General features: G+C 44.2%; 2 protein-coding genes and 1 long non-coding RNA gene across 3 annotated transcripts in view; 1 reads left to right on the top strand and 2 right to left on the bottom strand.

Annotated features, from left to right (window-relative positions):
- Window positions 1-15,057, top strand: part of LOC144894068 (uncharacterized) — a 247,101-nt gene that overhangs the window by 188,921 nt on the left and 43,123 nt on the right. The gene's annotated exons all lie outside the window — the stretch shown is intronic.
- LOC137436167 (uncharacterized) overlaps window positions 1-15,057 on the bottom strand; it is a 149,736-nt gene that overhangs the window by 127,927 nt on the left and 6,752 nt on the right. The gene's annotated exons all lie outside the window — the stretch shown is intronic.
- Window positions 12,648-15,057, bottom strand: part of LOC144889881 (uncharacterized) — a 40,335-nt gene continuing 37,925 nt past the window's right edge. The window contains exon 3 of the mRNA XM_078771083.1: window positions 12,648-14,864. Within this exon, the coding sequence (XP_078627209.1) occupies window positions 13,884-14,864 (981 nt within the window). The 3' untranslated portion in view covers window positions 12,648-13,883. The remainder of the gene's footprint in view (window positions 14,865-15,057) is intronic.

Genomic DNA, 15,057 nt, shown 5'->3' with positions numbered 1-15,057 from the left:
AAAGTTATTCTTGTTTTGTTTATCAGTTCATGTTACATTTTAAGTTCATCATCTATTCACGATGAAGATTAAAATAAAGTTCAAACACCTTATCTTGGCGCATCACTTTAATAATCAAAGTTTTATTCTATTTCACCAAAGATACACCGCCAATGAATGTTGTGAGATTCATCTTCATCTTCATTTTCATCTTCATCATTAAATCTTCATCTTCTTCATTAAATCTTCATCTTCTTCATTAAATCTTCATCTTCTTCATTAAATCTTCATCCGGATTCACCTCTTCCGAAGCTGCGAACAAGGCAGGGAGTTTACGCCTGATTGGCTGACAATAATATCAAGTGGGCGGTGTCTGTGATCGAAGTCGCTGCTCATTCTCAATGGGAGCGTGGTCTCTCGCTCTCTCTCCTCCTTGTGGGGCAGATATGTGAAAAAGATGTTCATTTCCGGCAGAAAGTGTGAAATTTCGCATACAGGGGTATTTTGGGGCGCTGATTTCAAAAATTGGCGGATCCAAGAGATCTAACCAATGGACCTGCCGCCATCTTGAATTCCAATATGGCCGCCAAGACGAAATGTTGAAATTCCCTATCTTGGGTTCTAAATGACCTGTGGCGCTGAAATTTGGTACACAAGGGTATGTTGACATGCTGAGTTCAATAATGCAATAATTTGAAATGTCTGACAAACGGTATGGCCGCCATTTTAAATTCCAATATGGCCGCCAAGACAAACATCGATGTTTTCATTGCTTTAATAGCACAGTGTACGGTAATGTCATAATGTTAAATCATTTGAGCATTATTATGATAACTGGAAAATTGTTGCATCTCAAATCTACTGATGGGTTTGTAATTTTGTCGAAGGCAGTAGAAATTTGGGAAATTCAGCGCCCCAAAATACCCCTGTATGTGAAATTTAACACTTTCTGCCGGAACTGAACATTCACATGACATTCCAATAATTTTTTTTTTTTATGTTTTTTCTCTTTCAGATCCAATGTCGAAATCAAAGAAAACATCGTCAACAATTCCAATGCCAACAGACTGGAACATTTGCGCTCTTTGCCAGAAACGTTCTGAAAATGAACCACTAAGAGATGCACGTAAGGGCAGCAATCAGTCGTGTCTAGACGTCTACGAGAATCTTGCTCAAAATCTCAAGGCATTGAATGATTTAGGTGCCTTGCCTTGCGGGATAAACATTTCCCGACTAGATGATGGTTGCGGTATTGCAGAAACCCTAGCTGCGCATGCTGCCAAATGGCACAAAAACTGTTATGTGCAGTGCAGCAGCTCTCGTGTGGCCAGGGCTGAATCAAGGGAAAGAAAGCAAAGTTCAGACCTTAAACTTGGTGAAGAAACTTACTCGCCTGTTAAGAAAAGACTCAGAACAAGTTTCAAATCTCCATCCGTTGAACAGAGTACTGCTAGCACATGTTTCTTTTGTGATAGCATTATCAGTAATGAAGAAATAGTCCACAGAGCGGCAACAAAAAATGTAGATTCCAATGTTCGATTGATGGCAACAGAATTGAGGGATACAAAACTCCTGGCTAGATTGTCTGTAGGTGATATGACGGCATCAGATGCTGTTTATCACAAGAAGTGCATGACTGTTCTCCACACTCGATACAGATCATTTGTAAGAAAGAATGAGGAAGCCAGTTCAAGTGAAAATATGCCACCAGAATCAGTAGCTTTGGCCGAATTGATAGCCTATTTGGAAGAAATGAAGTGTACAGATGACAGTTACACTTTCAAGTTAGCCGATCTCACAAAGCTTTATACAGAACGTCTGGCACAACTGGGAGGTGATATCTCAAAGAGGATTAATTCAACTCACCTTAAGGACAAGCTTCTCAGACACCTTCCGCAACTTGAGGCACATAAGAGCAACCATGAAGTGGCACTGTCATTCAAAGAGGACATTGGTGAAGCTTTATTGCATGCTTGTAGACAAAGCTCTGACAACGACGCGGTCATTCTCATGAGAGCTGCCCAGATTGTGCGCAAAGATATTTTGCAAAAGCAATACCAATTCAATGGATCCCTAGTTAACGAATCATATAACAACTCACCACCATCATTGGCAGCGTTGATGGAAATGATTCTTGCTGGTACAAACATACAAAAACAAAACGCAAACAACAAGGGAGGCGTCTCTGTGCAATCCTTAACTCAACTTGTAACATTCAACACTATGAAACAAGGAAGGTTGGAAACTACAGCAGTACGTCACAATTTGAAACGTGAAACATCACTGCCACTTTACCTGGGTCTTCTCATTCATAGCAAAACAAGGAAACGGGATCTCGTTGACGTTCTTTTTCAACATGGTTTGTGTGTTTCCTATGATCGCATACTGGAGGTATCCACAGATGAGGCCAACAGAGTCATAGAAATATACAAACATGACGGCGTTGTGTGTCCAACAAAATTGCGAAGTGGAATATTCACAACAGGCAACCTAGACAACATAGATCACAACCCATCATCAGCATCAGCACAAAGTTCATTCCATGGAACCGCGTTATCACTGACACAACATGTTTCACATGACAAAAGTGGCAGCATTCGAAATCATGAGAATGTCACTGAGAATGAGAACAAACAGCGCTCCAAAACCATAGCCGCCCTTCCTGCATCTTACAGTGATGTGCCTCCTGAAACATTTCCAACTAATAATCCCATTCCAAGAAAACCAAAAGGTCCATCCACTCCAAGTGTGTCCTCCGGAATACAGGACAAAGAAAGTCAGTGGCTTTCGTTTGTACAAAGTCTGCAGGAGAAGGAAGGTCTTGAGAATGAAGATAATATCTCCTGGTCAGCATACATGGCAAATCTGCAGGTTGAAGTTCCTCGGCCTCCTGCAATTACAGGACTGCTACCTCTGTTCCGTGAGAGTGCTCACACATTTGCAATGGTGAAGCATGGAATGAATTTAATCAAGCAGGCGACAGAACTAGTAAACCCCGGACAAGTTCCAGTTCTGACCGTTGATCAACCACTCTATGCAATTGCAAAGAAGATTCAATGGACTTGGCCAGGTATATATGGTGAAGACAAGTTTGTTGTGATGATGGGAGGACTTCATGTAGAGATGGCCTTGTTGAAAGCGATCGGCAGCTTCCTGGAGGGGAGTGGCTGGGCAAGTGTAATGACCAGTGCTGGTGTAACAACAGAGGGAAGAGCAGATAGTCTTCACAAAGGTTCGCAAATATCGAGGTCACAATGGGCACACCAAGTCACAGTAGCGGCGTTGTACGCTCTGCAGCGAAAGGCATACGATGACTACTGGAAAACATGTGAAACTGAAGATTTACAATCATTTGATCTTTGGAGCAAGAAGATGGCTACAAAGTACCCCCAGTTTTGCTACTGGAATAAAGTCCTGCAGTTGGAGTGTCTTCTCTTGGCATTCATAAGATCACAACGGGAAGCCAACTACACGCTCTATGTGGAGACTCTCATGGCGATCATTCCGTGGATGTTTGCCATGGACCATTACCATTACGCCAGATGGTTGACAGTGCATGTAACAGACCTTCAGGAACTTTCAAACGATTCCATGGATATCCATCGTGAATTTGTCAAGGGGAATTTTGTCACTCAGAAGTCATCACACAAGTTCTCTGCTATGGCACACGATCAGATACACGAACAGCAGAACGCTTATGTGAAAGGTCATGGTGGAGTCATTGGAATTACTGAGAATGAAGGGGCTCTTCGCCGGTGGATGGTAGCTGGTGCTGAAATAGCCAGAATCCTGAAAGAGTTTGAGGACCAGTTTCAAAGACAGAGGCAAACTGATGTCCGCCACCACGAACAATTGCCTAGTGTCCAGAAATCCTTTGCATCAGATCTCAATAATGCAATCAGTTCCTTTGAAAAACTTGGAAACCCATTTGCGGAAGACAGTAATGACTTGTATGTGCTTGACACAAAGGTCATCATGCCTGATGAAGTGATAGCCGCAGTGCGATCCATGGAGGACACTGGCAAAACACAATTTGACGGATTTGTGGGGCAGCGAATCAAGGATCCTTCTGACAATTTCTATGATAGCATTTCAAAGAACAATCTGCCACTGTTGAAATCGAAGCCCAAGAAAACACCTGGAAAGTCTGAGGCGAAGATTACACGTATGAAAAGTAATGTGGAGCTCTTCTCACGAATGTACATTTCTTGCCAAACTAGAGATGGTGATCTTAACACATTTTATGAATATGAGTGTCATGGGTGGCCACCTGCATTGGCTGAAGGTATCAATACAATGCGGCCACCAACCGGCAAGGCTGATCTTTTGCCCTGTTTGGAAGCTTTAGCACAACGTCCTCGTGATGCGCCCAAAGGAGAAGTTCGTATTTTCGATGGGGCTGCCTTAGTCCATCATTTGGAGCCTAGGAAGTGCAACAGTGTGATCAGGACATTTGGTGACTATGCACAGAAACAGGTCCTTCCGTACATTGCCCGAAAGTTAAATGAGGGGACTGTGATGCGTGTTGATGTGGTGTGGGACACCTACAGAACGGACAGTCTCAAAGAAGGCACCAGGCTTGGTCGTGGCACTGGCATACCACTCCATGTGACTGAACAGACATCCGTGCCATGAAACTGGAGCAGCTTCCTTCGTGTAGATTCCAACAAAAAGACATTATTCAGTTTCCTTGCTGATTCCCTGCAAACGATGCCTATTCCAGAGGGAAAAACACTTCTTACAACCTTAGAAGAAGAGGTTAAATCAAAGCCCCCTTCTGATGTTTCTCAAATTCAACCATGTACGCATGAAGAGGCTGATTCACGAATGATGCTACATGCTTGGCATGCATATCAGCAGGGGTACAGAAGTATCGTCATTCATGCAACAGACACGGATGTGGTTGTGTTGGCTATCGCAATGGCAAGCATTATGGACGGTTGTGCAATGTGGTTGGCATTTGGACATGGAAACGATTTCAGGCACATTGCTGCTCACACTATTGCGACTCACATTGGCCCTGAACGCTCATGGGGGCTTCTATTCCTGCATACTGTTTCCGGATGCGATACTGTTTCTGCCATATGTGGGATTGGCAAAAAGACTGTGTGGAGCATATGGAATTCCATGCCAAACTTGGGGGAGGTCTTCAATCATCTCTCACATGCACCAGCGGAAGTAACAGATGATGACATGGACAACATAGAGAGGTTCTTCGTTGTTCTGTACAGTAGAACTTCCCCTCTGAAGAAAGTGAATGAAGCACGCAAGCAGCTGTTTGCTCAGGGAAATCGGCAATCGGAAAATATTCCACCGACAAAAGAGGCACTGCGTCAACATGTGAAGAGGGCAGTCTTTCAGGCCGGTCACATCTGGGGACAGTCCCAAATTGCTAACCCAGAGCTGCCTTCACCTGCAGATTGGGGATGGGCTAAAAATGCAGATGATGTCTGGCATCCATTTTGGACAGTAATGCCAGAGGCGTCAAAAGGGTGCCGAGAGCTGATCAAGTGCAAGTGTAAAAAACGGTGTCCTGGAAATTGCAAATGTGCTGCTGCTAATCTACCATGCACAGAACTATGTTTCTGCTCTGGACAATGCTTCCGAGATGAGCAGTAGGAGAAGTAAAACGGATGGAAAAAAGCTTGCAGCATGTTACGGCTGCCAACTGGTACGAAATATACTTTGAAATGAGCTCTTTGACTTGTTATATGATTTGTCAACTAGGGATCCATTGAATTGGTATTGCTTTTGCAAAGAACCCGGGATTTTCAACATTTCGTCTTGGCGGCCATATTGGAATTCAAAATGGCGGCCATACCATTTGTCAGACATTTCAAATTATTGCCTTATTGAACTCAGCATGTCAACATACCCTTGTGTACAAAATTTGAGCACCACAGGTCATTTAGAACCCAAGATAGGGATTATCAACATTTTGTCTTGGCAGCCATATTGGAATTCAAGATGGCGGCCTGTCCATTGGTCAGACCTCTTGGATCCGCCAATTTTTGAACTCAGCATGTCAAAATACCCCTGTATGCAAAATTTCAAACTTTCTGCCGGATGTGAACATCTCGTGCAATTTTTGTTACATATCTGCCCCACTATCATGGTCGTGGAGATCCGTACAAAATAACAACAAAATAAGGACAGTGTTTGGTATGATTGTCGTCACTTTGCTTTATTGTTCAATTACGAGTTGTACTACTGTACAAAGATGATGTACCGAACCCTTACCAAAATATTAACGTCATAAGCAATCGATATTTCAGTGGCGGTTTGTGGGCGCATGCTGTTGATTGTGACTACGAGTCTGATGACACGACCCTGACGCACAGTGTCAACAACATTCATGGAACAAATGCAGCAACAGAATGGTGGACTGATGTCAAGATTGGAACAAAGGTCGTGAAGACACAGATTGACACAGGTGCAACAGTATCCATAATGCCGCTTGAGCTGTTTCACAGTCTAAAGACCCACATGTCATTGTCTGCCACCGATAGCAAGTTAAAGAGTTATTCGGAGCATGACCTTGCTGTTGAGGGGTGCATCACATTGCCTGTGACGCACAAACAAAACACTGTTGACGTCAAGTTTTATGTCGTCAGAGTAAAGCAACGACCACTTCTCTCCGGCCAAGCCAGCACAGCACTCGGGTTGATTGAGAGAATTCACAAGGTCAGTGACCTTAGTGATTATCCTGATCTTCTCCACACAACAGGTGTACTGCCAGGCAAGTATTCTCTGAAAATCGACCCCACTGTGCCCCCTGCTGTCCATGGACCACGTCGGCAACCAAAAGCTCTGTACGACAAGGTTAAAGCCAAGCTAATAGAAATGCAAAAAGATGGGCACATTGCTCGTGTCACTGAACCGACAGACTGGGTGAGCTCCATGGTCACCGTAGTTAAGAAAGACAAAATCAGAATCTGCATTGACCCAAAAGACCTAAACAAGGCAATTAGGAGAGAACACTATTACATTCCAACAGTTGAAGAAGTGGTTGCATCAATGATACCAGGTTCAAAGTATTTCTCTGTACTTGACGCCAAATCCGGATTCTTACAGATCCCGCTCACATATGAGTCCAGTCTTCTCACCACCTTCAACACCCCAATTGGCCGTTTCCGTTGGCTGAGGCTCCCTTTCGGGGTCCGATCCGCTCCTGAAATCTACCAGCGTATCATGGACAACATGCTGGAGGGCATCGAAGGCGCTCGTGCCATAATGGACGACATTTTGGTGGCGGGTAGGACCCCAGAGGAACATGACTCCATCATGCGACAAGTTGTCAACAGAGCTACAGCTTTCAACCTCAAACTCAACTTTGACAAATGTCATGTGAAACAATCATCCGTGAAATATGCAGGGCATATTTTGACAGGGAGTGGTCTGAAACCTGATGATGACAAAGTGAGGGCCGTGAAAGCAATGCCAGAGCCCAAAAACAAAGAAGATGTCCGAAGAATACTTGGCTTCATCCAGTATTTGGCAAAATTTCTACCAGAATTAAGTACAGTGGATGCACCACTTCGTGCCCTATTGCCCAAAGATGTCCTCTTCCATTGGGACAAACCTCAAGCCGAGAGCTTTGAAAAGATGAAACAGTTGTGCTGCAATGCACCGGTGCTGGCCTATTACGACGCCAAGAAAGGCTGTACCATTCAATGTGATGCCAGCAGTTACGCTCTCGGAGGAGTGCTTCTGCAAGATGACCACCCTGTAGCATATACATCCCGTGCGCTCACACCGACTGAGCAGAGATACTCGCAATTGGAGAAGGAAATGTTGGCCATTGTACATGCCTGCAAGAAGTTCCATTACTACATATTTGGGACATCAAACATCACCGTCGAGTCCGACCACAAGCCGTTGCAGTCAATTCACACCAAGCCCCTACTAGCAGCACCTATGAGGCTACAATCAATGCTCCTGAAGTTGCAGCCGTATGACTTGACAATCACGTACAAACCAGGGAAGGACATTCCACTGGGCGACACCCTGAGCCGTGCTAACCTCCCAGATACTACACCAGAGATGGACATTGAGCTAATCAATATGGTAGACTTCATATCAGTGGTGCCGTCTCGCTACGCGCAGTTCCAGCAGAGAACTGCTGAAGAGTTGAATGAACTGCACACCATGGTTCTGAAAGGATGGCCAGACACCAAAGCTGAAACACCTCACAGCATCCGTGCATACTGGCAGTACCGTGACGAGCTGTCGGTGATGGATGGAATTGTTTACAAAGGCATGAGAATCGTTGTACCCACAACAATGCGGCCAGACATGATGCGACAAATACATGGCTCACACATGGGAATCAGCAAATGCAAACAGAGAGCCCGAGAAGCTCTGTTCTGGCCAGGCATGACTGCACAAATTGAAGACGTCGTCAGTGATTGCCCACAGTGCAGTTTGTACCAAAGTCAGCAGCACGCAGAAACTCTGATGCCCCTGAAAACACCTCTGTTACCTTGGATTGAGGTGGCTGCTGATATCTTCGAATATGAAGGGAATCAATACTTACTCACAACCGACTGTTTCTCCAAATTCATCGAGGTGGATGCTCTGACAAACCTCAGCACAGCAGTCACTGTCAACGCCCTCAAATCACAAATGTGTCGACACGGCATCGCAGAGACACTCAGAACAGATAACGGACCTCAGTTCAGCTCGCAAGAATTTTCCCAGTTTTGTGCTGACTATCACATCAATCACCAGACGTCTTCGCCCCGATACCCTCAGTCAAATGGTGCAGCTGAGAGAGCCATACAGACGGTAAAGCGACTCTGGTCTAAGTGCAGTGATAAACATCTGGCCCTCCTTGACTACAGGACCACGCCGCTGGAAAGTTGCAACATGTCACCTGCCACGCTTTGCATGTCTCGCAGACCCCGCAACCTGCTGCCAACCTCTCGTGAGTTGTTGCGTCCAATTACTCTGAACTGTGATGAGGTCAGGAAGAAGCTCGATCAGAGCAAGGAGAAGCAACGGGTCCACCACGACAAACATGTCCAAAGAGACCTGCCCGCCCTCCTCCCAGGAGACCCAGTAAGGATGACTCCACTCCCAGGTACAAACAACTGGCTGCCTGCAACAGTTGTAGCCCATCACAGTGTGCCCAGATCATATATCGTTGAAAGTAATGGCAGGAAGTATCGCCGAAACAGGAAACACCTCCGCCTCTCAACATACGGTGCTCATCAGCCAAGCTCCACAGCACTGACGTATGCAACCCGGCAACCGACCAGACCGACCCCACACTGTGCTACTGCTCCAGCTGGTCTGCCAGCTCCCAGCTCAGCTCAGACCACACAGCACTGCCCGTGCAGCAGCAGCCTGCACTCTACAGCCCGTACAGGGCAACCCTCGCCAGTCACACACACGCCATCCTCTCTGCCGCCTGAACAGGGTCAGAATCCTCTCACCACGAAGTCAGGCCGCGTCATCAACAGACCCAAACATCTAGAGGATTATGTGACAAACTGAGGGCAGACTAACCCTTCTTCTAGCACCTTGTAACTCAGGGTAGTCTACCCCTGTTTTACTGTTGTGACAGTATGTTCTAAATGTTTACACTTATTTTGCTCAGGTTCGTTCATGCATCAGCTACATCTTTTATTACTTGCTGTGCCATGCTTCACTTAATTTTCCGTTTGTTGTTTGTCAAAGGGAGATGCGACATAACGCATTATATCATAACGTTATGTTCACGTCATGGTTTACGACATGGTTGTAACATAACGCATTACATCATGACGTTATGTTCACGTCATGGTTTACGGCATGTTCACGACACCATGACGAATAAACGGCAGTCGGTTGGCCCGCCATCTTGTTGACTTGTTTGTGTCTGAATAACCAAACGTTACAGGGGGGGGGGGGGAGGGGCTCCATCATGGGTCGTGACGGGATGCCTGGGTTTTTATTGGGTCCTGGGCTAAAAAGGTTGCGGAACGCAGGTTTCGTCCATGCGTTTCCGTTGTGGTGTCTCCCCATTTACAACTATCTATTTCCTTCAATCTCGCTTTCGGTCCGTCCGTTCCACCCCATGAGCAGTTCATTCCCACCTCCGATTGTTCAATTCTTTACTCTTTCATTTGTGGTAATTATCATCCATCCAAACTCATACCGGCAACCGAAGCCCCCAAAGTAACAATTAATTACCAACAATCCTCCAGATCGGGCGTCTTCCCTTCTTGTACTTCTACCTTCGTGACCCGAGGAACACCCCAAATACACGCCTTTCAAACAAACCTTTCTTTTCACTCGTACCAAATGCAGGGAGCACGAGGCCGGATCTTTCAAGCACACCAAATGCTGTACAAAGAAGTGGCATGCCAAGTCGTGCGATATGCATACTGTATAAGGAACATTCCGGTGCGAGGGAAGAGGTGGGAGGCATGCCCTTACCGCTTTACTTGTGAGGTGCAGGAGTGAGGGTTTTGTTGAAAGCTGCCTTACACACTGGGGAATTTCCATGGGCCTCATTGTGGGTCCCTCCCCCCTTCATGTGCGCACCAATGGAGAATGCTGCATTAGGCTGACAGACGATTGCATGGGCTGTGCTCGCCTGGAAGCCACGCCCAGCATGGAAAGTATAAAGGGCAGAAGGCAGCTGAATTTGGGGTGGTGCTGGTGAGCTGTGGTGAGCTGCAGTGGTGCTGAGCTGCCGTGGTGGTGAGCTTCCTTGGGGTGCCTCAGAACGAGCTCGGCAGTCACGAGTTGCTCGAAGGTTCACCTGCAGGGAATGAACCACTCTGGGTCACGTTCGTCTGCTGGAACGTGCAGTGACACCACTCCGACATTAACACTGCATCACCCCCTCATTATAACTTCCTCCCCCCACCTGTATTATTTGGCCCCATCCAGACCCACCTGGCTAGTTAAGGTGAGCCTGGAGTCGTTCCCATACTCCTAACTGCCTCTTTCGTTGTCTCTGTTTGTAATTAAGATCGTATAGGGATACTAAGGATAAGTCTGCTCTTTCAGGGCTTTTTACTTTGTTTTTTGTTGAAGATACATTCCCTTTTGCCTTTGATTTTGCTTAGTTAATAAAGAGCTATAAATAAAGTGTTTTTCACCAATGCTTTGTGATAAATACTCGTGCATTTCCCATCTGCTTCGTCCTTGCCCTTTCTTCCATTGATCCGACATAAAGGTGTACGTAGTTGATAGCCAGGAGTTCTGCCCCACTGTTTCGTTTCGGTAATGTTTTGCCAGTGTTTACTCAGTTTGCTCGGCCGTAGTAGTAATAGGAGGTGAAGGCCGGGTGAATGAAGGGCATGGTCATTAGCCAAAGTCATTGGGTTACCAACAGATAACACAACATGAAGGTGTGGGGTCCCTGTTAGACACAAATATCTCAACCAGCATCCACGGTTGCTCAACAACCCAATGGGCCATGGAGTTAGCCGTAGCCTGGTGGCCTAAAGTCCGGAAGAAAGTCCGAGAATAGCTTGGAGAAAATGCCAAAAAATAGAAAGTAAAGGACATTCAAAAAATATCGTTGTTTATGCTGGACGACCCACGTGCTCTTCGGAGGAACCAAGTGATGCTCTGAAAAGTTCATATAAAGGGGCACCAATTTGATTTGTACAGCTGCATGAAGAAGTAAATGTATTTTAACCTATATATGCAACTGTGTATATGTATATGTATATATATATATATATATATATATATATATATATATATATATATATATATATATATATAATGTATATATGTACATATGTTGATGAATATCTCAACTTTCTGAGATATCATGCTCAGACAGACAGACGAAAAATGACTCGGAGCGACACTTGGCAAAACAGAACAAAGTAGAGTGGCACTCAGTGGAGCATCCTTTTGACCTCAAAAATAATTAGTGGTTGAATTCAATGACCTGACATGCAAATCGTTTTCAAAGTTTAAGTTAATCAGATGAAAATTGACAATTTGGCCTATGTTGACCTTTTGGCCGATGTTGATTTCAAAAATAGTTTGTGGTAGACTTCAGTCAGCTGATATGTAAATCCTATTCACATTTCAAGTCAATCGGATGAACATTGAGGATTTTAGAAATTCAAAAAAAGTAGTCGACCTTTGGCCTATATTGACCTTTTGGCTGACGCTGATCTCAAAAATAGTTGGTGGTTGAATTCAGTTAGCTGACATGGAAATGCTATTCAAATTTCAAGTCAATCGGATGAAAATTAAGGATTTTAGAAATTTGAAAAAAAGTGGTTGACATTTGGCCTATGTTGACCTTTTCACCCTTTGACCTCAAAAATATATAGGAATTTGTCAGACCACGAACTCTACCATTTGGTGGTTTCGTGAAGATGGGTTAAAAACTAAAACCTGTAGTCAAGTATAAGTGAGCGGACAGACAAACACACAAACAAACACACAAACCGGAGTGATCAACAAACTTGCAAAAAATCCCCCCCCCCCCCCCCCCCGCCCACCCCACCCACTCCAAGTAATAAACTGCCTCAAATGCAATACCCTCTCCTCTGGCGAGAGTAATAACACAGACAGTGCATTTGTGCTTTGAGGACATTTCTGTTGGAACCCTTCACAACTTCAAGTTTCATGAAAAACAATGGCAGGAGTCTTCTTCTGATAAACAATTTTACAACAAGGGTGTTCTCCCAAGATCACACACGGCAATGAAACATGGACTACAGCAAAGATTTAGTATACATTGGTGTTCAAACTGCCATGCCTTGATGCCATCTGAGCAAAACCAAAAGGGGACAAGAAAAACAACTAAATCAGAGAGAAAACAAAATTCCTAAACACTGGTCACAATCAAAAAACTCAAATGGAACTTGGCTGGATACATGGCAAGGACAGACAAGAACTACAAACTGGCAACCGAACGAAGACCATGAAAGAAGCACGATGAGATCCAAGATCAGATTGAGAGATTACGTTCTGTTACCATTTGAGTTTTTGGCATCAGATTTTCAACAATTCTCTATTATGAGAATATGGAGAACCTGATAAATAAATTTTACATTTTTTCAATAAGCTGTCATTTTCTTAAAACTTGAGCAGATGGGGTTAGAATGTTGAGATTCTTGTTGTCTTTTGGCAGCAATTTGCAGTCATTGTTGTGGACATTCTGGTGACAGCCAGCCATATGGCTTTCATCAAGTGGTGTGGGGTGCTGGCTGGTTGTCAGGGGTTACAGATGGTATTCTGAGGAATTGTGCTGCATATACCCAAAGGGCTGTACGTTTTCAAGACTGCTTTCTCCTTACTGGTTCACTGAATACCCTGCCTCCTGCTGAGGATCGCTTACAAAGAGGGCACGTTCAACCCAGCATGAGTAATGCTATGTGAATTAATCAAACCTTTATCAGCAAAACTTTTCCCAGTCAGAGCATTTTTTATGCGAGCACTCCAGCGTGGGTTGCACGACGGAAGCTCAAGCTTCGTTGAGTAATAAAATCCTTGTCACAAATAAAACATTTGTAAGGATGGTATTGTTGGTTGTTATCTCCATATGCGGGTTTTATGAGGTGGGAGGAAGTTCTCCCAGAATCCAAAATCTCCACCTTTTTCGGAAAAGAATCATTATTCATGAACCAGTTTGTGAAACTTCATTCTCATAGTTTTGTTCCAAGGGCTCGTTTTAGAATTCTCACTGAACCTCTGACACCCTCCACCTGCAGTTTGTTTGTCGTGATATTCCCTGGAATGGTTTTTAAGTACTCAGTTCGGGTTTTCTTGATCATCCGGATTCCCTGTTGCTCTGACTATCACTGGTACAATTTCAGGTTTCTTCAATTGCGAAAGCCACTTCACATCATTTTTCATATCCTGGTATTTCAGATTTCAGCTCTCTTGTATGGATCTTCATATGTGATATCAAACTGTCTTTTCGAGAGAAACCTTTATCACATTAATATCGAGCATTTGTGAGGACGCTCTCCTGTATGGATCCTCATATGTAATTTCAAATTGCCTTTTTGAGAGAAACCTTTATCACATATCGAGCATTTGTGAGGACGCTCTCCTGTATGGATCCTCAAATGTAATTTAAATTGGTGTTTTTCAGAGAAACCTTGATCACATATCAAGCATTTGTGAGGACGCTCTCCTGTATGGATCTTCATATGCCTTTTCAAACTGCTGTTACAAGAGAAATCTTTTTCACAGACGGAGCATTTGTAAGGACGCTCTCCGGTATGGATCCTCATATGTAATTTCAAATCTCTGTTTTGAGAGAAACCTTTATCACATATCGAACATGTGTGAGGGTGCTCTCCTGTATGGATCCTCAAATGCAATTTCAAACTGCCTTTTTGCGAGAAACCTTTATCACAAATGGAGCATTTGTAAGGACGCTCTCCGGTATGGATCCTCATATGTAATTTCAAATCTCTGTTTTGAGAGAAACCTTTATCACAAATCGAGCATGTGTGCGGTCGCTCTCCTGTATGGATCCTCATATGTAATTTCAAATTGCCTTTTTGAGAGAAACCTTTATCACACATCGAGCATGTGTGGGGTCGCTCTCCTGTATGGATCCTCATATGTAATTTCAAATCGCCGCTTCGAGAGAAACCTTTATCACATATCGAGCATTTGTGAGGCTGCTCTCCTGTATGGATCCTCAAATGTAATTTAAATTGGTGTTTTTCAGAGAAACCTTGATCACAAATCAAGCATTTGTGTGGACGCTCTCCTGTGTGGATCTTCATATGCCTTTTCAAACTGCTGTTACAAGAGAAATCTTTTTCACAGACGGAGCACTTGTGGGGGCGTTTTCCAGTGTGTATCGTCATGTACATTTTCATGTTACTCCTTGAAGCAAAATCCATTCTGCACACATTACACTTACAACGTATTCGCCTTTCTTGACCCTTATTGTTTGTTTAATTTAATATTAATCTTGGTGTTACGAGGCCAAGACATGCACTTGTATTTTATAGAAAGCGAGTCTTGATTTTGTGATTGTTTCTTCAAAAAAGGCTTCTTCCTCACTGCCAAGCTGTGACTGGACCTTATTTGTCCCAAATTTCTTCTGGTTTGTTCTACAGAAACAAAGAACACATTTCCTTTTCTTTG

This window comes from Myxine glutinosa, chromosome 1 (assembly GCF_964187855.1).
Source record: "Myxine glutinosa chromosome 1, kmMyxGlut1.1, whole genome shotgun sequence".
Lineage (NCBI taxonomy): Eukaryota > Metazoa > Chordata > Myxini > Myxiniformes > Myxinidae > Myxine > Myxine glutinosa.
This window is presented reverse-complemented; position numbering and strand designations above follow the sequence as displayed.